The 24,474-nt window shown below is 41.1% G+C and overlaps 1 protein-coding gene across 1 annotated transcript in view; it reads right to left on the bottom strand.

Moving 5' to 3' along the window:
- The window catches only part of LOC133460149 (signal-induced proliferation-associated 1-like protein 2), a 38,679-nt gene that overhangs the window by 12,707 nt on the left and 1,498 nt on the right, over positions 1-24,474 (bottom strand). Inside the window, exons 2-10 of the mRNA XM_061740710.1 lie at positions 23,588-24,474; positions 20,193-20,317; positions 18,173-18,361; positions 16,857-17,031; positions 15,775-15,878; positions 11,859-12,016; positions 9,381-9,987; positions 8,380-8,654; positions 3,974-4,363 (exon numbers count right to left, since the gene is read on the bottom strand). The exon at positions 23,588-24,474 is cut by the window's right edge and continues 679 nt beyond it. Coding sequence (XP_061596694.1) covers positions 3,974-4,363; positions 8,380-8,654; positions 9,381-9,987; positions 11,859-12,016; positions 15,775-15,878; positions 16,857-17,031; positions 18,173-18,361; positions 20,193-20,317; positions 23,588-24,474 — 2,910 coding nt within the window. The remainder of the gene's footprint in view (positions 1-3,973; positions 4,364-8,379; positions 8,655-9,380; positions 9,988-11,858; positions 12,017-15,774; positions 15,879-16,856; positions 17,032-18,172; positions 18,362-20,192; positions 20,318-23,587) is intronic.

Raw genomic sequence — 24,474 nt, forward strand, 5'->3', positions numbered from 1 at the left:
TTGAAACAAGTGAAAATAGTTGTTTTCTCCGGTGATGACTCTTGTTTTAAGTGTAATGAGATTTTTTTTACTAAAATGAGACATTTTAACTAGAAATAAGACAAATATTCTTGTTAAGATTTTGAGTTTTTGCAGTGATCCATTGTACTTATCCTGTGAAGGACAGAGTCATATTGATAAGTTCAGAAAACTGTTTTTATTGTTGTGTTTTGATGTATTTGATGTAAGCCCAGTGGATATTTAAAGCTTACAGAAGGCTGCATTTAACTGCTGCTATGTCATTCCTGCAGTATTTCTGCAGCTGTTTTGGTCACTGCTATTATTTGTAATATATTATATTATTTGTCATCAGCACAAATTATCTGTCCCCATATGATAAAATCCACCATCCCCCCTGATTTCTTTTTACAACTCGAGTACTGATTACAGCTAATGTTTATTTAGATGTTTCACGTGAAGTCTTCTCATATATATGTGCTGAAGTTCCACTGGTCAACCTGTGGATCTGGAAAATGTTCCAGTGAACTCTGAACGCTTTTCTCCTGGAACAGTGACACAACATGTGGAATGCATTTTGGAAACTCAAACATTTCTGCTCTATTGAAAAATGTATTTATTATTTTCTTATTTTTCACTGTCACCACCACATTTACAGCACATGAATAAGCACATAAGTCTGACATTTGAAACTGTGAGGTATCTGGACCTTTTATTTAGAAGGAAATGTTTGTTTTTGTTCGTTATCAGACAGTGAAAGTGACCGTGTGTGCCGAATATTCAATTCATCATCACTGAGTTGAGCCTCATGAAGAGAAATGCAGTGTAGTGATGTCATTTCCTATGATGCACAACTAGCTTGTTTACATTTCTGTCCAACACTAGCAGGCAGTAGCGATAGAGCCCGTGCGCTTGAGTATACGCCTCCCTTGTATACTTTTAGCGCTGTGATGAAGATGTTGTGATTCAGTACATGTTTTTATTCAGTGTACTAAATATTTTGGCTTGTATCTTAATTATTATTCATTTAATCATGTTTAACGTAGCTGCTTCTGTTGCATTCTGACTGTTGTTTCACCACAAACCTGCAGAAAAAACAAGTGATGGAGCCAGTAAACATGAAGCCTGCCCAACTTCAGCTGTGCTTTCTGGGAAGTTTAGGCTGAATGACGTGAAGAAAGATAAAAGACAAAACCCAAATACCTGTTTTAGGACGCAATACAGTGTATGTTTAGCTCCCTATGTGGTTGGATTCACTAACTTCTGATGACATTATGTTTTCTTCAATAAACCCTTTGAATAACCCGAATTTGAAGGTTTTTAAAAACCCAATATGACCCCTGGGTTACTCCTTTTAAAACCCGAATATTTGGTCATGTAAACGCCAAATGGAATATCCCCATCAAACGGAACAGGAATCTGTTTTCTGCGCATGTTCTTTTCACAAGGAATCCAGGGGCCTCATGTACTAAGAGTGCGTGGATTTCAACGTGAATCCGTGCGTGGAATTAACAAGACCGCAAAAATTCATATGTACAAAGCTGTGCTTACGCCCAAATCCACGCAGGTTTCTCTGTACATCCCAATCAGCGTGGATTTGAGCGCGCATGCGGGAGCACAACACTCCGCCTTGTCTCCTCCCTCAAATATATGTTTGAATATGATATGAAGATAATTATCCATTAAAAACCGCTCATCCTAACAAGAAAATGCTCTGAGCTGGAATAAATAATTCATTTTGGGGCATTTAGGGGTGTCGGACTCCAGTCCTATGGGCCGGTGTCCCTGCAGGTTTTAGATGTTTCTCTGCTTCATTGCACCATGATACAAGTGACTGTGTCATCAACAGAACTATCCAGACTTTGATGACAAGTTGGTGATGATGATTAATTAGAATCAGGTGTGTTAAAGCAGGGAAACATCTAAAACATGCAGGACACCGGCCCTTCTGGGATTCAGTCTGACAATTATGGTGTTCTTTGCTTTGCGTTGCGTTCGGTGAAGAGTTGTGGTTTTATTATGATCGTACGGGTTTGTTAATGTTTATGGGCAGCGTTAGTGCATCATTACACTCTGCTTTTCTTGTTTGTATTTTAAGAACCGACACCAGAATTTTTGGTGGATGAAAAACGGCTCCTCGTTGTTTATTGTCATGCATATTATATACTAACGGATTAAGACCAATGTACACTTTTAAATAGTCTTACACATTATGGATGTCTGCGATCACCCCTCTCATAAGTATAACAATGTGAACAAAATACATTTATATTTAAAACATGAAGCATTACGATCTGATTCCTCCGCTGCAGAAATAAAGACAATTTGTGCCGACGGGATTATCGAGGTGCAAACGTGAGAAATAAAGAGCAAAATTGCTGTAACTCGGAGTGTTGCATCCGCAGGAGGAGAGACAGGTGTCGTGCCAAAAAGTGATTGAAGGCCAAATACAGTTAATGAAAGGTTGTTTCTGCCTAAATATGACTTGATCTCATTCTTGAGCTTCATAATCTGAAATCTGACGGTTTAGCGCTCTCGCTCGACGGGTTGCTGTGCGCGCTCCCGCGGCCACAAATCAGAAGAAATCAGATTCTGGCAGGCAATCACTTTTTGGCACAACGCGGTTTTTGCTTCAAAATTAATTTTAATGTATTTCTGTCCAGACACAGTTATGGGATGTTTAGGATCTGGCTTTTATCAGTAGTCCTCCCATACGGTCGTCATGACGACAGACAGATGTCCGACCTGCAGCTCCAGCTGAAGCATCATGTTGGTCTGAACCGGAGCAGCTGGTCCAGTTCAGGGCAGAGATCCAGAAGATCCTCTTGGTACCTGAACCAGCTGATGGTCCAGTCTTAGTCCTGGACCAGCAGGTCCAGACTAAACCAGCTGATGGTCCAGTCTTACTCCTGGACCAGCAGATCGGTGTGGTCCCTGAAGACTCGCTCCTGATCCTGCCATCAGCAGGTTCCTCTCGGAGCCAAAGCTCCATCGGGATTTGCAGGTTCCATCGTTGAGCTCCTTTAGTTGTTTGTTCAGATCATGTGGTTGATTGTGAGATTGTTGCAGCTCCACTCTTGTGTAATTTATCTGGTGATGTGGGGACTGTCATGTCCTTCACGTGGTCGTGAATTTATTGTTGACGTCATGTTTCCTCATATTCTGCACTTCACTGCATCACCAGTGAGTGTCGCCAACGGACAAAACCTCAGAAAAGTGCGTACAACAGCCTTGGTGTGTGAGTGAAGGACCGCAGCTTTCTACGTTCACGTCATTCTTTGTACATCCGACCGTGAGCGTTGAAAGTGGCGTACGCACGTTTTTTGTGCGCCGCACTCTTAGTACATGAGGCCCCTGGTCTTTTGAGTCCAGGAAGTTCTTATAAACACAGAGAAACACAAGACCAGGAGGAGACTAATCACTTCATAAATGTAATGAAGGATATGAACATTTCTGCATTTGTAGACGGTAGAAAGTACCGGGATAGCGAGATTTAAAGGAAGGTGAGAGAAAAGTTGCGCGAAGCAGCATTTGTTTTCAATTTGGATACAGGAAGAAGAAGCGGAAATGACGGTAATTGCGTCATGATGTTCTCCGTGCGTCGCTGGTTTGATCCAGATATCCCAAATGATTAATTACCATGTAAACGTATTATTCCGAATGTTTCAGTAACCGGAATATTAGCAATAACCCAAATTTTGACTGCATGTAAACGTAGTCACTCAATGAATGTGTCAAGTGTTCTGCATTTGAAAGCTCGTAGAATCGCATACCCTACCTTTAAAGGAGATACAATACAATCTTTTGTTTTTTGTTGACACAAACGCTATTAATAACCTGTCTGTGAAGGATGGAACATTTTCAGTAAGTGGCTCCAAACCTAAGGTTGAGTTTTTGAGTTTGTAGGTTTCACTTCTTCTTCCTCCCACTCATGTAAGGTTGTAAGAACAATGGTCTTAGGGTTTTGAACACATACCCGTCACACGTATCCGTGTTGCACATCTGCTTTTCCAGCGAGAGGCTGCGTGTGAGTTTGGAGGAGCTTCCCTCCTGGCTCTGGTCGCCGGCGTGCTCCTGCAGAGACGTGGCCCTCAGCAGAGGTAAGCTGGGCGGTGGGACCAGCGAGCCCTGACTCCCATCACTGTGGCCTTTATCACAGGGCTGCGTGTCGCCCCTGTCGGGTTCTGCAATCACCTCCATCCTCTCCACCTCGCCCACACCGGCCGCCTTCAGCTCGTCTTCTCCGGCCTGCTGCTCTTCGTCCTCGTCTTCCCTCTCGTCCAGCACCCAGGCCTCTCCCGACTGGTTCTCGCCAGGCTTGCACTCGGCATCCTTGATGGCTTTCTGGTACAGTTCAGAGAAACTTCTGCGAAACATCAAACAAAAACAGACTTTGTATGAATAAAAGCTCCACACCTTCTTCCAGTATGAATCATAAATTAATCAAAAAGAACACTGCAAAAACTCAAAATCTTAACAAGAATATTTGTCTTATTTCTAGTTAAAATGTCTCATTTTTAGTCAAAGAAAATCTCATTACACTTAAAACAAGACTCATCACTGGAAAAAACATCAATTTTCACCTGTTTCAAGTAGATTTTCACTTAAAATAAGTGGAAAAATCTGCCAATGGAACAAGATTTTTTTGCCTTTAATGAGAAGATAAATCTTGTTCCACTGGCAGATTTTTCTACTTATTTCAAGTGGAAATTTACGTGAAACAGGTGAAAATAGTCAAATAACAAGTTATTTTTCTGGTAATGACTCTTGTTTTAAGTGTAATGAGATTTTTGGACTAAAAATGACATTTTAACTAGAAATAAGACAAATATTCCTGGTAAGATTTTGAGTTTTTCGCAGTGAAGCTAAAAAGCAACAGTGAAAACCTTTCAATGTTTCACTTCTTGCCAGGAATTAGGATACATTTCTCAGCCAGGGTTTGTTGTCACAGAGCAAGCATTTTAGGGCTGAAATATACATTTATCAGAGAGGTTTTCTGAGAATTCTTCTTCTGCCAATGTTATTTGTACCTGAGAGCTGCAGAAATGTCTGCCTTAATATTGCCTTAGTTTATATCCACAGATGTTTATCTACAGAGACTGCAGTTGAGTGGAAAGGCGCTGGTTCCAGCAGGGAAGCCAGAGTCACCGTGATTAAACATCATTAGAGGGATTTATGGGTTGTTAGCCAGCTGACTGCAGGCTGTCATTAACAGCAGAAAGCGCTGTGACCCTTGAGTGGCTCTTGAGCGGTTCTGAATGGACTCGTCCCACTAAAACCTCTCTTCCTTTTTAACCGTCTCACCTCCCCTCTTGCACTGGTTGTCTATTTTCTGCTGCTTATTTGCTAACAACAGGTCCCTGCTCTGGTCACACTTTAGGCAATTCAATTCAATTCAATTTTATTTATATAGCGTCTATTCCAGCAGAAGTTGTCTCTAGGATCTTTCCAGAGACCAGAACATAAACCCCCGAGCAATTATTACATAAACAATGGCAGGTAAAAACTCCCCTAGTGGGAGAAAAACCTTAAGCCAAACAGTGGCAAAGATAGGGATGGGAATTGATAAGATTTTTACAATTCCAATTCCATTTTCGATTCTGCTGTGCTTAACGATTCGGTTCTTTATCGATTCCCTTATCCATTCTCATTTGGAAAAACAATGAGGCAAATGGCGTTAATATGATAGACCCCGTTCGTTAGTTAATTAGTTACCAGCAATATTATCAGTTAAGGACTAGCTAACGTTGCTGCTGCTGCTGGGCTGAGAATTACTGACATTAGTCTGGAGTGGATCAAAAACGTGACATTCATTGATTGTTATTGCTGCTGTGTACACAAATGTTTTAGTTTACTAACACTAACTAACTAATCTCATAGCCATCATTTTTGTCCATTGTTCCTGAAGTGTCTTGTGCTGGCCCCCTTTTCTCTTTTGTGCATGTTTGTAGGCCGGAGCTTCAGGAGCTGCATGCTGACCTGCAGTCCCCCTGCCTGCCATTGTTTATGTAATAATTGCTCGGGGGTTTATGTTCTGGTATATGGGAAGATCCTAGAGACAACTTCTGTTGTAATAGACGCTATATATATAAAATTGAATTGAACTAACTAGAGGTTTACTAACACTAACTAGGTTTACTAAACACTAACTAGAGGTTTACTAACACTAACTAGAGGTTTACTAAACACTAACTAGAGGTTTACTAACACTAACTAGAGGTTTACTAACACTAACTAGAGGTTTACTGACACTAACTAGAGGTTTACTAAACACTAAATAGAGGTTTACTAACACTAACTAGAGGTTTACTAACACTAACTAGAGGTTTACTAACACTAACTAGAGGTTTACTAAACACTAACTAGAATTTTACTAAACACTAACTAGAGGTTTACTAAATACTAACTAGAGGTTTACTAACACTAACTAGAGGTTTACTGACACTAACTAGAGGTTTACTAAACACTAACTAGAGGTTTACTGACACTAACTAGAGGTTTACTGACACTAACTAGAGGTTAACTAAACACTAACTAGAGGTTTACTAACACTAACTAGAGGTTTACTGAACACTAACTAGAGGTTTACTAACACTAACTAGAGGTTTACTAACACTAACTAGAGGTTTACTGACACTAACTAGAGGTTTACTAAACACTAACTAGAATTTTACTAAACACTAACTAGAGGTTTACTAAACACTAACTAGAGGTTTACTAAACACTAACTAGAGGTTTACTAACACTAACTAGAGGTTTACTCACACTAACTAGAGGTTTACTGAACACTAACTAGAGGTTTACTAACACTAACTAGAGGTTTACTAACACTAACTAGAGGTTTACTGACACTAACTAGAGGTTTACTAAACACTAACTAGAATTTTACTAAACACTAACTAGAGGTTTACTAACACTACCTAGAGGTTTACTAAACACTAACTAGAGGTTTACTAACACTAACTAGAGGTTTACTCACACTAACTAGAGGTTTACTAAACACTAACTAGAGGTTTACTAACACTAACTAGAGGTTTACTGACACTAACTAGAGGCTTACTAAACACTAACTAGGTTTACTAACACTAACTAGAGGTTTACTGACACTAACTAGAGGTTTACTGACACTAACTAGAGGTTTACTAAACACTAACTAGAGGTTTACTATCACTAACTAAAGGTTTACTGACACTAACTAGAGGTTTACTGACACTAACTAGAGGTTAACTAAACACTAACTAGAGGCTTTACTAATAAGGTATTTTATTACGTTACTACTTAAAAACATATGGCACGTTTAAAGTGGAAATGTTAATTTATTGGTTGAAAAAATGTCATGCACACACAAAAAAAGAGGGTCAATAGAAAATATAAGTGATGATTGGTGAGCAGTCCAGGACCCAGATTGTTTCTATAAAGCAAAGAAAGAGGTGGCTGGGGAGGAAGAGGAGCAAACAGACCATAACGGCACGGTGAGGAGGAGGAGGTTTGGAGACACAGAAACACTGGTCACAGAAAGGTTAGCTGCAGAGGAGTTTGGTCCAACAAACCCAGAATAAATATAAGAAGGTGTCGGGTGAAATATAAGGAACACGGCAGCTGGAGCAGTGAAAACAGAAACAACTGGACTTGATTGAGGACAACAGACAGGTGGAGGAAGAGAGGTGGTGAACAATGAGGCCACCTGTCTGCTGAAGACGGTGACGTGTGATGGTGGAACCTGGCCCAAAACACCTCCCTGCTGGAGTTTTTCATAATAAAATATATGCTTCAATTTAATTTGTGGCAATGAGGCAAATGGTACTAATATGATAGGCAGTGTTCGTTTGTTAACTAGTTACCTGAAGTATTATTAGCCAAGGACTGAGAATTAATGATGTTGGTCTGGAGCGGATCGAAAACACGACATTCATTGATTGTTATTGGTTGCTGTGTGTACAAATGTTTTAGTTTACTAACACTAACTAACTAATCTCATAGCCATCATTTTTGTCCATCGTTTCTTGCGCTGGCCCCCTTTTCTCTTTTGTGCATTTTAGCATGTTGATAGTATTTTTTCCCTTCGACGATACAACCACTTGGCTAGTATTGCAAGTTTCCCTGTTGTCATCTTTTTTACTCAAATGTAACCAGACTTTTGAGCATCTGTATCGCTTTCGTTTACTATTGACTGTTGGCTTACGCACATTGCTTAGTAACGTGTGTGCTGACGTCATTCGTGCCCACTGGAATCGAAAAGCGAATCATTTACAAAATTTGCAAACGATTCCAAGGAATTGAAACACTGCGGAACGATTCTGAACACGAACCGGTTCTGGATTCCCATCCCGCTCAGCGACCACGTACCTTTTGTTCCTACTCCCTGACCTGCGGGACACTCACCTGCGAGGTTTGCCGTTTTCGTCTGGGGGGATTACGGTGATGTGGATCTTGTGCGCGGTGCGCAGCAGCTTGGTCCTCTCGTCGGGAGTGAGGTGGACGAGCGAGTGTCCGCACAGCCGCACCACGCGAGCCCAGAGCTGCAGGCCTCCGCTCTCGGCGTAGCAGAACCGCTGCAGGTCCGTCACGAAGCCCTCCTCGTTCATCAGGAAGCCCGGCTGGCCCACTCCGTCCCGCAGGGGGGTGACCTCCAGGGCCTCGCACCCCCTCGTCACCAGCTGGAAGGACACAACCGGGATGTGTGAACCAAGCCATCCGGGGAAAGGTTTCATACAACGCTACAGCACGTCTGGTCTTCAACCAACCCAAGAGAGCAGGTCTGGACCTGCTTTTAAGAGCAAGCTAAAGACTCAGGGGCCTCATTTATAAAGCTTGCTTGCGCACAAAACTCACTCACTTTATTTTTATTAGTGATGCCATTACTGTGACCACCAAATAATGTTGTTTTCCTGCCTCCACCTCATCCACAACATCTCCATCTCAGTCTCCGTGAAAATTCGCTTTCTGGTCTTCCCTGCCATGATTATTTAGTGTAAAACACCATTGATCAGCAGGCTCATTTATATGCAAATACAGTCATCATGTAGTTTGCATTGACCATTCTTGGTAAAAAGTGGGCGTGTAAAGGGCGGGATATGAGGCAAATTCACGTGTGCAACCTTCCAGCTGGACTGTGATTTATATAGAGAATATTGCGTGCAGATGTGCGTGCACACGGTTTTATAAATCAGGATTTTTTTTTGCGCACGCCATTTTCGGCTTTTGGGCGCACGTACACTTTTAGTATGAATCCTACGCACTCTTTTATACTACTACTGTCATTTAGCGTCTGCTAAATGACAGTAGTAGTAGTAGTAGTAGTAGTAGTAGTAGTAGTAGCAGTAGTAGTAGTAGTAGTAGTAGTAGTAGTAGTAGTAGTAGTAGTAGTGGCTACAACAACTCACCTCGAGCCTTTGCACCACCTCTTTTATGTCCTCTGACTGATTCTCCAACACACTGATGGACACGGACTCTCCTCGCTCGTAGAAGATATCCAGACACGGCCCCCCTTCCTTAGTCTCTGTCACAGCTTTCCAGCCGATGACGTCCCTGCAGGAGCAGTTGAACACCACCCTGCGGGTGTACCTCTCGATGAGCACCACCGACTCTGCCGACACCCCCAGCAGGCAGGGGAGCCTCTGCTCGTCTGCGTCCCAGTCCCCCCGGCCGCTGACCATCCCGGCCCACACCAGCGCCCCGGCGCTGTGCAGCTCCGCGCCTTTAGCGCCCTTCAGCTTGTCCTTGCGCTTCCCTCCCAGAGAGAGCAGGGGGAACTTGGTGGAGGAGTCAATGGGGGTGGTGGTCACGTAATTCTCCGCCAGGTCCTTCAGGTACTCCTGCCGCGTGCGGGTGGCCATGGAGCGGAACTTCTCCGACTTCTCCGCTGCGTTTTCAGCATTGACTGCCTTCGCCAGGAGGAAGTCTCTGAAGGCGGGCGAGCGAGGGAACCGCGCACCCCTGGGGAACAGGGGGCCGAACAACGGAATGTCTTTAGAGCGTGTCACAGCCACTCTGGAGGGAGAGAGGAGGAGAGGAGAGGCAGTGTGAGGCAGTGCTGCAGCAGAAATGCTCTTGTTCTTAGGACCAAATGGGAACGGGAGTTGGGAATGGAATTCAATGAAGCTTGGTAAGACAAGGCAATAGATAGAATGCACTCTACCATGTCCTGCACTCGCTTTACAACTTAAAGTACTGCACAGAGCCCATTTCTCCAAATCCAGGCTTTCTGAAATCTACCTGGCGGTGGAGGATAAATGCAGCAGATGCCAGCAAACTCCTATAAAACTCCTATGTTTTATACGTGTCCAGCACTCCAAATGTACTGGGGTAGTTTTTTTTCCACTCTGTCCTCAGTTCTTGATTTCGTTTTGCAACCATGTCCACTTATAGCATTATTTGGGACCCCTTCTATTAAAGGAGCATGAGGCTCCTTTTAAGAAATGAGACTCATTAGCGCCACCCTTCACCACGACGGTCGTCGGGGGTACTGCAGCCTACAGTGAAGCCGGCACGGGAGAACGCGCATGCAGCGTCATGTGACTTCACATCCGCAGGACAGCGCGGGAAATTCGGGCCCAGAATTGCAGCACATTTTGCAGCACACAACCTGTTCAAGGCAACGGAGAGATACGCTAGAGGGCTCATTCTTTTTGGTTTGGAACGTTTCATCTGACATTATTACTAGAAAACTTAAAACGTATACGAATTTTTTTCATAAATCCTGCCTCAATCCTGCCTCATGCTCCTTTAAGTTAGCTCTTAACCTTAAACGAAAACAAATCATTGCATTTACTTCTCTGTTAGCCAGACGTGTAATACTACGACACTGGAAGTCCAACCAAGAGCCCTTCCATAGCCCAATGGCTTAAGGATGTCGTGTTTTTTTTTGAAAATGGAGAATGTGGGTATGTAGGGGAGGGAGGGGCTCTTTTTTCTAGTTTTTCAATTATTTTATTTTTTTTCTTTTGGGGTAATTTTGTTTATTACAGTTTTTTTTTTTACTTTATAATATGTTATTATTGTAATATGTTACTATTGTATACACATATACCGTATTTTCTGGACTATAAGCTGCACCTGCATACAAGCCGCATCCGCTCTATTAAAAAAAAAAAAGATATGCAAGCCGCAGATATTTATGTTGTTAGATTAGATATTTACTACATGTACAGAAGGATTTTGAACTGTAAATGATGTACATGTTTGTACCTAAATAGATCCTTTTCTAACAGTGTCTTTTAACACGGCAGCAACTTTGCTGATTAAAACGGGACAGAACCAAGAGAAAATAACCGGTATTTATTTATCTGTTTGAAATCTGATTCTACCTACTACTATCTGCTAAAGAAGAAGTAGCGTATTCTTCTTTGCATTTATTTTGTCTTAGTTTTGATTCTAATTCCAGTTAGAGCGCCCCGAGCGGTGGAAGAAAAATCCACAGAATAGCCGCACCTTTGTATAAGCTGCACGGTTGAAAACCTACGAAAAAAGTAGCGGCTTATAGTCCAGAAAATACGGTATATGTTACATTTTGTTTGGGTTATAAAAAAGAAAAAGATATTTGTATTGTACTCTACTGTGAGCAATGCTGTACAGGATTTCTTTTTGAATTAAAAAACAAAAAAATAAAAAAATGCTCTTGTTCTCCGTGCAGGAGGCTGCTGAAGTGCAACAGATTAGTTTTCTCTAGCTGTCACACACCCAGCATGATGTGGCTGTCGCACCCATCGCAACACCCATCTTCACATCAATTTACACCACTTTACAACACGTGTATGGCGATAAAAGTGTGAATTAACTTGGTTTCTTTTCCCTAAAACTCTAAAACTCTTGTCGTCACCAAATCCCAGTGTGTCCCTGCGGTAGAGAGAGTAGAGTGGGACCTGTAGTAGGTGTCGTCAGTGCAGGCCTCGTGGACCTGAACGATGATGAAGACGTGCTGGAAATGGGAGCGGATGGACTTTGGGGTGAAGGGCAGGGCACCCGGCTCCTGGAACACGATCGTCACGATGTCGTTACCGATGTGTCGCTTCCTCAGCAGCTGATGAGAGGACAGAAGCACAGAGCCATTCATTCAGCCGGCTCATCAGAGCCACATCTGACCAGACGGACAACTTTAAACCGCATGCTTATTCGCCCAGAGGTATCACGTTGATATTGTAATAGATTATTTAAACCAATCCAGGCACAAAGTACAACCAGGCCTGCTCGCAGTAGCAAATGGACAATAATAACATGTGCAATATCTGTGCAATATCTGTCTACCTCACACACATCCTACCTGCTTTTTTGCACTGTTTTTCTTTATTTCCCATACTGCACTACTTTTTTATTTTTCATTCGAATGTATATACTGTTTATATCTTGTAATTATATATTTTTTACTTTTTTTACCCTTTCCCTGCATTTGTGTGTTGAGTGTACTGCTGCTGCACTAAGTGAATTTCCCCATTGAGGGAGAAATAAAGGATAATCTTATCTTATCTTATCTTATCTTATCTTATCTTATCTTATCTTATCTTATCTTATCTTATCTTATCTCTTATCTTAGAAATGTTATCATTCTTGCAATATCAGACATAAAATGTACTGTACTTGGACATTTAATGTATTGAGCCACATACACATACAACATAGTGACAAAAGGATGTGAACATCTGGGAGCATGGTTTTATTCGACAGTGTTTTTAGTCAAAGCGGGTGAGCGGGTGTCCTGTCATCTACTTCATAGGTGAAATAGGGTGATAAATGATAATCTAGTGTTTGAAATATATTAAAGGTAAAGGTAAATAGACTTCAGAAGACCTCAGAAAAAGTGTTTTTGAAGTTTATCAGACTAACATACGTAACAAAACAGTATCTAGATGGTTTACACTCCATCGTGTCACGTGCACAGCAACTACACTGTAATTACTCTGCCATCTGGCTGCAGTTTGCTATCACATATGCAAGTCAGAGGCTTGTCAGATTTATCTGTTTTGGGAATAAATGAATCCAATCTGAACTTTCATATGCCGTATGCTTGGACAAATGACGACTCAGCAGTCCAGCATGAGGGTCTAATCCCCTCTGTGAAACATGGTGGTAGTATTATTATGGTATTATTATGGTGTTATTATGGTATTATTATGGTATTATTGTGGCATTATTATGGTTTTGACCTGGTCAGCTGCATCTGGGCCAGAATATTTTCCATCACTGATGGGACAGTCATTTGTAAAGAAAACTGTCAGGACATTGTTGTTCACTGATTTTCTATAAACTGGGTCATACTGCAAGAACAAAACCTAACAGAACAGAACATGTCATTCTACCACAGTAGAACAGGAATATAATTCAGGAATATCATTTTTGGGCTTAAGAGTTCTTCTCCCCATAGGGTCGTTTTTACCTGCCATTGTTTATGTAATAATTGCTCGGGGGTTTAAGTTCTGGGTCTCTGGAAAGATCCTAGAGACAACTTGTGTTGTAATAGACGCTATATAGATAAAAATGAATTAAATTGAATTTTGTAAGTTGATGCACTTTTTCATGGTTGCAGGAAGTATTGTGATTCAGTTGTTTCTGCACAAAAGGTTGCAGTAAAGGAGGGAAAGGTTCAAATATTTATGATATGCACGGATTCATATAATTGGAATATTTTCTCCGAATAAGTGGCCAGTTTCATATTTTATACCGGTTATTCAATTGGGTTCTTTTAACACTGTTGTGAAAATTTAATTATGTTTATGGTTACAGACAGTTATGTGACAGATAGGAGGGAGTTGTCACCCCTAGATTCAAATAAATGATAGACTGTTAACAAACTGATAAAAATGAATGATAATAACAATATGAAAGTTCATTTGTTAATTGACTCAAGCTGAAATCAAGTCCCTATTACTATGCAAAATAATAATAAGTAAATTCTCAACTTAAAGTTGAACATTTTTACTTTAGGAGACCATTATGGCTTTACTATTATCAAATCTTTCAAATGACCAATCATGCCAAGCAACTGAATAACTGAACAAATGTCACAAAACTCAAATACGTGCATATGTTTAAATTCCAAGTATTTGAGTTTCTCATGTCATTTCCTACGTTTACAAAGTACAGGCTTGAAACGGCAGCCTTGCCAGCCGGCTGAGCAGCAGGACGGCCTGGAGGAAACCCTGAAACCCTGAAGCCCTGAAACCCTTCTCTGCCGGGAGTGAACACTGGGGGGCAGGATCTTTATGTCACACTTGGATTGGGGCACAGAGGCCTTTTCTAAAGCGTTTTCACAGCATAAACAGAAATGGGTGAGGACAGGTGGTTCAGAAACAGTAGTCTTTACAAGAACAGGACAAACAAGAGAGAGAAGACTTAGGGTGCTTTCAGACCTGTGGCCTGTTTGTTTTGTTCCGATTCAGGGGCTAAATTGATACAATTGTTTCGTTTTTTGCCATGCGCGAACCAACTGTCACTGTCATTGGTCAGAAATGAACGCGGAAGGAGTTTCCCCTTCCGTACCCCGGGAAAAACAACAATGGGTATAGCCCCTTTCACATAGAGGGTGCAAAGCGCAGACCGCCTGCCTGCCCGAATTGAATATTTTTTAATTTCACAGCGCTGTGACGACATCTCGGCACGTCCAATAGGAGAGAAGGGAGAAGAGAGAAATAGGAGAGAAGGGGGTGGAGGCTGCGCCAACTCTTCTCCTTGCGTCGACTCTTCTCCTTGCGCCGCGTAGTACATACACATGAATGGTGTTGTGTCGGTTGCTGTGTGGATTATGTTCTCACTGCAAACGAACCGCTCCAGGGGCCGAATTCACAAAACATTCTTAAGAAAATTCTTAAGTGTCATTTTTTTCTTAAGTTCAGTCTTAAGAAGAAAAAAGAGAAGAAGTCATATTGTCCAAAAAAGTTCTAAGTATTTTCTCAACTTTCTTCTTAAGTTTCTTCTTAAGAAAAAACTTAAGAATAAATGGTATTCTTGAAATAAAAGTTCTCAAATTTGTTCTTGACTTTTTTCTTAACTTTAAGACAACCTTGACCTGTCTTAAAATTTCTTCTGTGAAAAGTTTAGACTCTAATATCACCTTTTTCAACACATTTTAGACAAGTTTAGACTAGTAGGTCATAGTTTGAGGATATACTTTGTAATTAATTACACAAAGAGCCTGTTAACTGTTTGTTAGCATGTTAGTTAGCGTGGTAGTTAATTATTATTAATTTTCCCCAATAGTATTTTTTTTTCAACACATTAATCTCGTCCACCATAACCTTGAAAAGTTCCTGCATCTCTTTTTTTCCTTCTCCATGTTTAGCGAGTGACTGACGGTTAAGACCAAACTACCTGTATAAATGTTGTTTGTTGGCGCGTGCAATGCAATGACATATTTTAACAAGTTCTTAAGTAGGAAAAATAAGAAATTCGTAAGAAATGACAGTTCTTAAGACGGTTCTTAAGAAAATATTGAGGAATTGCACTTAAGAACTTTCTTATGAACTTCTTAATTTTAGATCTTAAGACATTTCTCAAGATCGTTCTTAAGAACATATTGGTGAATCTGGCCCCTGGTCTGGAATGGAAGCGAGCCGAGACCACCTCTCCTAGGAGATCTCGGCTCGCTTGTTTTGTCCCACATCCGAGCGCGATTGCTGTGTTCACATGTACCAAACAAACCGATCTTTAGGGGGAAACACCCTCTGTTTCGGAACAACTGCAAACGGGACAAGTGAAAAAGCACCCTTAGACATGTTCAAAAAGGAACGTTTCTGCGATGTAAGAAAAGCATTTGTCTGTTCTCTGTTTCATTGGGGCTCACTTTACCTGTTGGGTGTTGTTGGCCGTGTAGGGGAGCATAGTGGACACATGGAACATGATCTCATAGTCCTGGTAGCGCGTGTAGAGGGAATGCGTCCCGGTGGAGTCAGCTGCAACACACACAAACACACACAAACACACACCACGAACACACACAGGTACAGAGGTCAGTCATGGTCCCTGAACTGAGGACCGACACGTGCGTCCTGGCCGGGCCGACGTCTGTCCTGCTGACGGGACAACAGCCATGACATCATCAGTAGGCCTGTGTTGAAAAAATCAATTTTCTGATTCTAAATCGATTCTCATATTAATTCCTAAAAATCGATTTGTATGTCTAAAGATCGATTTTTTTTCATCATTACATTAGGCCTACAACTTTTGGTATTTTTTTGTTTATGCCCAAAAAAGGATGTTTTGTTGGACACAATGTTTTTGCCTTGTTTAAAAGTATGAAAACATTAAAGTGTTCAGTTATAATTGCATGAATTGTCTATATTTCATTACTTTGTATACTGATTTGGGGTTAACTTTGCATAAAATGCTAAAGACCAAATTCTCAAAAATTAAAAACCCGAAAAACACAGAAAATTGAAAAAAAATAAAAGCGATTTCATCCGTCTCTGTTTCCTCCCTGGATCTGTTTGGTAATTCTGCCCCACGATGTTTCTGAAAGCAGTTCTATCAGCATTCTGGGAGCTGATTGGTCCTTACAGCATCATTAGCTGCAATACTTGCTGTTGAATCTCAATATAATACTACTATTAATATGTTGCAGAACTACAGTCATATAATTCAAGCAACAGCTCAAAAAACTGTTTTATCGAATCGGATCAAATCGAATCGGATCGGATCGAATGAAATCTTGATAATCGATTCTGAATCTTAAGAATCGGAATTGAAACGATTCTTGACATTTGAATGGATCCCCAGCCCTGATAATGTGATTTTGCAGACATTACTCAGATTGGGCTAGATGGGACTTATCCCCAGCTTTGAGCAGGACACCGATGTCCTTCTGATCACCGTGCCGTGACAAAGCAGAGTACAATGAACAGATCAGGGTGATGTGCATGTGTTCGGCTCACTCTTGTTATCCAGCTGAGCTCGGTATTTCTCCCAGCCCTTCAGCCGCACCCGCTCCCCGAGCAGGTCCAGAAACTCCTCGAACGCTGGCCCGGAGCTCTCGTTGTTGTACATGTCCTCCTCGGAGCTCTGCCCGGCCCGGCAGTACATCACGCCCACCTTTCGCTGGAAGTTCAGCTACATTGGAAGACAGAAAAAAGCACAGAATTGAATACGCTTTTACAATTGAGTCTGTTTTTTTTGATAACCACTCAGACTGTTGTAATAGAGGATCCCCGTTTGGAGTCCACAGCTGATAGTTCAAAAATGTTTTTACAAAAGTTTCAACTTCTTTCTGGCACTAAACAGTCAGTCAAATGAGAGGATTAAGCATGCATAGGAAAGGGAACTGGGAATTCAACTGACGAATTAGGTTCAACAAAGTACTAATTATGATTATTCTTAATACGCTCTCTTTGTTTTTTTTTTCCTCTTGATTGAATGTTTCCATATTTGCTCAGGTTCATCCACCATGCAGGTTTCTGTGAATCTGCATTCCCAACCATGGACTGTGTTTCACATTGTTATTAAACATTGTTCAATTACATCGCTACAAATGTGTGCTTGACTTTCTCACATTTGGACTTGTACATTTGCAGGATTCTGTGAAATTATACACGATATCTGCGATTCTGCTCTGGATTTCAAGCCTTGAAAAGACCTTCCTAGGAAAGGTTCATGTGGTTGTAATGCAGGTAAATTAAACTTGGTGCTGAACTCTTTCAACTTCATTAAAGCTGAGCAGTAATTGTGCAGAATGAAATATTGAAGCTCACGATTTTGTAAATTATGGTCCCGTTACTTCATCATCTGCAGTAAAATGATGCCAATTATCACAAGAAATGCTGTTTGCAGTGATGTTTTTGTTGTTGTGTATTTAAGTGTTTTTAAGTGTATAATTTAATTGAAAAGGCTCATAGCAGAGATAGATGAAGAAATTATATCCTAATGTGTCTGTTGGAGAGTTCACTGTTAAGCCAGTTTGGGACGTGGAGTAACAGAAGTACAGAATTAGAATATTGTGCCTTCCTAATCCAAATGTATGCTTCTATCTAATGTATTTTTTTTTCTTTAATAGAAGGTTTTATTCATGTAAACTCACTTTTATAATAAGAATAGCAAAAAGAGGAAGAAAAATGTAACATGTAACTGCTATTATTGTTATTGCACGTGATTGGTTGGTTTCTCTGAGACTCTATTAATTGTGAGATTCATCAGAGCAACAGCTTGAAGAAACTGATGATATTAGTACATGTGGCGCTGATGCCGAGCGACTCACCCCCTGTTCGTCCAGCTTGAGCAGGGTGTCGCGGACCTTCGGGGAGTTGGACGCCAAGCGAAGGCACTGCAGGTTGAGCTCCGGCATGATGAACTCCAGCAGCCTCTTGGGGGACAGGCCCCTGGGGGTGGTGTGACGCGCCGCCGACGGCACAGACTCCTCCAGGATGGATCCTCGCAGCGTTTTCATCTGAAGACGGGAGTCGTCATTAACACATCTCATCAAGTCATGTTCTTGCTCTAACCTGTGCAGTAAAATGCCATGATCTACAGTGTCAAAAGCAGCACTGAGGTCCAGTAGAACCAATATGGAGTACCACATCCTTTCACTTTTAGGCACGTTTTGTTTCAACATGCGGATATCTGAATTATACCAGGGTGTTAAGCTCCTATGGCTAGAAACCCTCCTTTTCAAAGGAGAAACAGCATCTAAAGCTGAGTGCAACAAATCAGCAGTGTTACTAGCAAGGAAATTAACATCTGCAGAGGGAGAACCCAACTCACTGGCCTCGACTACATCACTATCACTATTTCGCACTGTCGTAAGATAAATTTAGCAATAGCTTAATCGGACAAACATCTGCTAAAATAATACCTACTATTTTGCACTTCAACATCAACAATATTAAATTCAAACGTTATTATTAAGTAATGGTCGGATAAAAGGGAGTTTACAGGTGACACCAACAGATCATCAGTTTCAACACCGTAGGTGAGAACGAGATCCAGAGTATGATTAAAACAGTGCGTCGGTTTATCCACTTTTTGTGAGATACCCATTGATTCTAGAAGAGAATTGAAAGCTAATCTAAGATAATCGCTTTCAACATCCATATGAATATTAAAATCACACACTATGAGGAATTTATCTGTACTGATCAATAATCCAGATAAGAAATCAGAAATTTCAGACAGAAACTCTAGATATGCACCAGCAGGGGGCCGGTACACTACCACTAACACAACTGGCTTCTCTGATTTCCAGCTCGGAAATTTCAGTCTAAGCGTGAGGCTTTCAAATGTATTATAATTGCACTTAGGTTCAATTTTTGTTTGGAGACTGGAGTTATAAATTGCTGCGACTCCTCCGCCCCGGCCTGTGCTTCTAGGAATGTGATGATTAAAGTAGCCGGGCGGAGTTGATTCATTCAAACCAACATACTCTTCCTGTAACCATGTTTCTGTTAAGCAGAAAATATCACTCTGTAATTATATCATTTACTAACAGAGACTTGGAGCTTAACAATCGTATATATTTAGTAGTCCGCATCTAATTTTTCGGTCTGTAATTGGTACAATTTCGAGAAGAAAGTCGAAATGTCGAGAATAATGTTGAAGTACAATTTCGACTTTATTCACAAAATTGTATTTCAACTTTATTCTCGAAATTTCGACTTTATTCTCGAAATTTCGACTTTATTCACGAAATTTAGATTTTATTCTTGAAATTATATTTCAACATTAATCTCGACATTTTGACTTTTTTCTCGAAGTGCACAATAAAAAAAAATCTTCCCCTCTCAAATATTTTTTCTCCTGCCTGGTCCTAATTCTCTTCCGTACCAAAGAGATAATTGGTTCACAGAAAATAAATGGTTCTTGGGGTAACTGTACGAGTCACTGTCAAGTCCAACTGCCTTTAATTTATGCCCATAATCGGCTGTTATCCCGTCTACTCCACTAGTTTCAGCCATTTTTGCCACTCAGTGTGAGTAAGGGGGCTGGTCCAGTGGACAAGTGACATCAATGCATAACCTCTATTTGTCTGCCAATCATGATACTAGTTTGGACATAACTTTTAATATGTTTATCCTGTCCTGTCAGGACACCCAAAATAAATAATCTAGGGCTAAATGGCATTTGTATCTCTGCAATCTCACACAGATTATCATAAATATTAGTCCAAAATTGTTGGACTTTATCCCCTGACCATAAAACGTGAACTAAACTACCTTCCTCAGACTTACACCGCCACCAATTTGATGTGGGTATCAAGTCATGTTCAAGCCCGTCAGGTTTACCTCTGTGGTGCGAAAGATGATTCTGTAATTGTACTGAGCTCCACTGGATCCTTCTTTCTCGTCTCGTCGGAAGCTGATGGCCACCGGACCGAGACGATCATCCATTCCGAAAAAGTTCTGGTGTTCTGCGTGAAACAGAAATGGAAATCCCTCAGAGTTAAATCCTGACTCAGTCCCAGTTTTCTATTACTGCTCAAAGCAAAGCCCTCCCCAGAGTTAATAACATTTTCTTCAAGCCGGCCCTTCAGTAAAACCGTCATATCGACTCCGATGCATTCATACTAAAGAAAAGGAAAATACACCCACTCTAAAGTAAAATTATAAAGCTGATACCTTATTTTAGAAGAAGAAATGCATACCCACTGATCTAAACTTCCTAGTATGTATAAATTGTATAAACCGATTTACGAAGCTTTTGATGGAGTTTTGAAGTTTGTCCCGCTTAACTAAATTCAACATTTTTACTGACTTTCTTTCAGGCTTCACTATTAACTCACATTGAACTTGATTAATGTGAAATTTGAAGAATATGAGATTGCATTTGATTCCTGACATAGACCTGATATGCAGACACACAAACAATAGTAGGCCTTGAAGTCACGATCGCACACATGCACGTGACACAACAGCCAGAGAAACACTGACACAAGATCTATTAAATGATATTGGAGCATTACCACATATTATATTTTTTAATACCTGCAGTGAATAACATGTCTATGAAAAGATACGTTCTTGAACTGTAGTGGATAAACTGTCAAAATACACAATGTTTCATCATTTCAAAGACTATCCCAAAGCAGTTTTTCATTTATTTCACTGAGGAACAAAATGCTTTCTTTGTCTATATTACAGAAAATATTCATCCTGCACAAGAGAATGAAACAGAAATGGTTGTAAGAAAGTAAAACTTAAATCAAAGATAATTTGAGTGGAAAATTTGTGATTAATAATATTCACAGGCCACAGTTGAATTTTTCTTCAATTCAATTCAATTCAATTCAATTCAATTCAATTCAATTCAATTCAATTCAATTCAATTCAATTCAATTCAATTCAATTCGATTCAATTAAATTTAATTTATATAGCATCTATTACAAGTGCCCTAAAAGGTGCCCTAAAAATCCATGATAAAAAAACCACGTCGCTACCATCACTGTCATACAGAACTGTCTCAGAAAATTAGAATATTGTGATAAAGTTCTTTATTTTCTGTAATGCAATTAAAAAAACAAAAATGTCATACATTCTGGATTCATTACAAATCAACTGAAATATTGCAAGCCTTTTATTATTTTAATATTGCTGATTATGGTTTACAGTTTAAGATTAAGATTCCCAGAATATTCTAATTTTTTTAGATAGGATATTTGAGTTTTCTTAAGCTGTAAACCATGATCAACAATATTAAAATAATAAAAGGCTTGCAATATTTCAGTTGATTTGTAATTAATCCAGAATGTATGACATTTTTGTTTTTATAATTGCATTACAGAAAATCACAATATTCTAATTTTCAAGCACTCAAATGTCTGCTTACTTTTTAAAATTATCCATATTGCTGCAGCTCCCCCCTTGAAATAAATGTGTTACTCTCTGCTCTGAGAAGTCAACACGAACAACCAGATATGTTACCAGGGGTGAGTGTCGTGAACCCCAACGCTAAACTGCATTTGGGAAATCATCATTCTCCTGTATTGCAATGACACAATGGAAAACTCTGCCAAAAAACATTATTTCATGTACAAGTTCCCACACCTTCTCACATCTGGCCAAGCGTTGGTTACTGTCAAGACAAGTGTGTGTACGTTTATGAGTGTGTGTGTGTGTGTGTGTGTGTGTGTGCGTGTGTGTGTGTGTGTGTGTGTGTGTGTGTGTGTGTGTGTGTGTGTGTGTGTGTGTGTGTGTGTGTGAGAGAGAGTGTGTGGGGGGCAGCCTAGCTTTAAATCTTAGGGGCCAACATCTGACAGATCCCATGCTCTGTTGAATCTGCTTCCATGTTTTTATTTATCTATTTTATCTATTGTCTCTTTGCTTTGTTCGGCTCTATTACCTATTTTTTCTTTTTTCTATACTAATTTGTATGTAGTATTCCATCAACCTGCCCAGGGACTACAGGTGGAAAACAGCAAGCTGCTACAACCTGGAACAATGCATATTCTCTTGTACAAGATTAATGTCTTTTTGTGCACTGTCCCTGTTTTGAAATAAATAAATTACAATTACTATTACAACAGAAGTTGTCTCGAGGCAAGAGACCCAGAACATGACCCCGGATTAATTCAGGGTTCCTTAGATTCCGTTTTCAAACCTACCCTGACTTCTGTACAAAAAGGATCTTATTCAACCCTTTTCTTACTTCCACCTCTGCTGTAATCATTTCAGTCCTTAAAAGGTAAGATGAAAAATGTGAATATTTGATCCTCGTTAAAGCTTCAGATTCATACATTCAGTAGACTCCAGCGTATTTTTCTCTGTTATTAAACTTGAATCTATTTATTTTTGTAAACTTATTCATGCATTCATTTTCAGTAGGTTGGATTATTGCATCTTTACAGGCCTTAACAAGAAATCTATCAGGCAGCTGCAGCTGATCCAGAACGCAGAGTCCTTACAAACACCAGGAAACTGGACCACATTACACCGGTCATGAAATCACTACACTGGCTTCCAGTGAGTCAAAGGATAGAGTTTAAAATGTTCCTGCTGGTCTACAAAGCACTGAATGGTCTTGGACCAAAATACATGGTTGATCTGTTAGTTCCTATGAAGCTCCCAGACCCCTGAGCTTCATCTGGATCTGGTTTGTTGTGGTTCCCAAGAACAAACTTCCTGTAGACCTGAGGTCTGCTGCAACTGTAAATCCTTTAAATCAGGCCTAAAAACATTACTGTTTAATTAAATACTTACCTGCTGTACTCTACTGCCCTTACTTTTTATTAAAAAGTAAGTGCAGTAGAGTACAGTTGTTAAAAGGTTTTTAACAACTTGTGCTTTTTATTATTTTACCTCTTTTCTTATCATTTTATTTAATTGTATTTGTTATTTAAGCGTATTCTTAAATTAAATACTTGTAGTTTTTGAAAAACGTGCAAAGTTATGGATAAACCCTGAATGCAGGCAACGTAAAACCGTAACGTAATTCTTGCCATTGTAAGAATGAGATGTACCTGCTGTACTCTACTGCCCTTACTTTGTAACAACTTGTGCTTTTTATTATTTTACCTCTTTTCTTATCATTTTATTTCACTTTATTTGTTATTTACTGTTTAATTGTGTCTTGCCGCTTTTAATGTTGATGTAAAGCACTTTGAACTACCTTGTGTTGAATTGTGCTATACAAATAAACTAAACATAAACAGAAGCAGCTGCCCTGCTGCGGTGCACCACCCACCTTTCATGTAGAAGTACTTGCGATAGTAATGGGCGCCCAGGTCGGCGTGCTCTATGAAGTAGTTGCTCTTGCCCTGCGGCTGCACGTGGCTCTCCCTGGGCTCCTCCAGGACGGAGACGGCATCGTTGGGGGTCCGCAGGCTGGACCAGAGCCCCCGCCTGGCCGGGGACCCGCCCAGACCCACCTGCTCCTCTCCCCCCGTCTCGTTGCGGAAGTGGGGGCAGCTGAGCAGGAGCTCGTTGTCGTTGCCGTCTCCCTCGTCCAGCAGCGACTGTTCCGAGTCGTCCCCGTTGCCCCCGTTGGCGCCCCCGCCCTGCGCGGGGGAAGCCGGGCTGGCCTGGGAGAGGGGCCGCAGCTGGGAGGCGGCCGAAGCCCCCGAGGTGATGTTCTTTTTGCGTCCGATGCTGTCTCTGTTTGTGGCCGCCTCGGTGAGGTCGAACAGGAAGCTCTGAACATCGTAGTGGGCGAAGTTCCTCACCCAAGCGCCGCCTCCCAGGTTGTCATAGGGACCTTGTTGGGGGATCTGAGGAGGGGTACTTTTGGATTTCTTACCAAGACCTTCAGGCTTGGGTGGCTTTGCAGGTTTTGGGGAGTCCACCGTGGAAGTGGACAGACCTCGGAAGAAGCCCTCGGGCTCCGGAGGGTTGTCCCGGAGTCCTAGGAGCAGGAAAGGGTCTTTGAAGCGCAGGGCGTTGGGACTCAGGGGTCCCGGGTGCTCCGCGCCGTGCTCCTGGGCCTGGCTCTGCCTCTCCAGCGACGACAGGCTGCCGTACTCCCTGTGTAGCAGCACGCCCGGCTCCCCCTGCCCCCCCGCGCCGGCCTTTTCCCCCGCCGCTCGGACCACCTTTCCCCCCGCCTTGGCCGAGGAGTCCAAGTCTCCTAAGGTG

Source organism: Cololabis saira, chromosome 14 (assembly GCF_033807715.1).
Source record: "Cololabis saira isolate AMF1-May2022 chromosome 14, fColSai1.1, whole genome shotgun sequence".
In the NCBI taxonomy this organism is placed as follows: domain Eukaryota; kingdom Metazoa; phylum Chordata; class Actinopteri; order Beloniformes; family Belonidae; genus Cololabis; species Cololabis saira.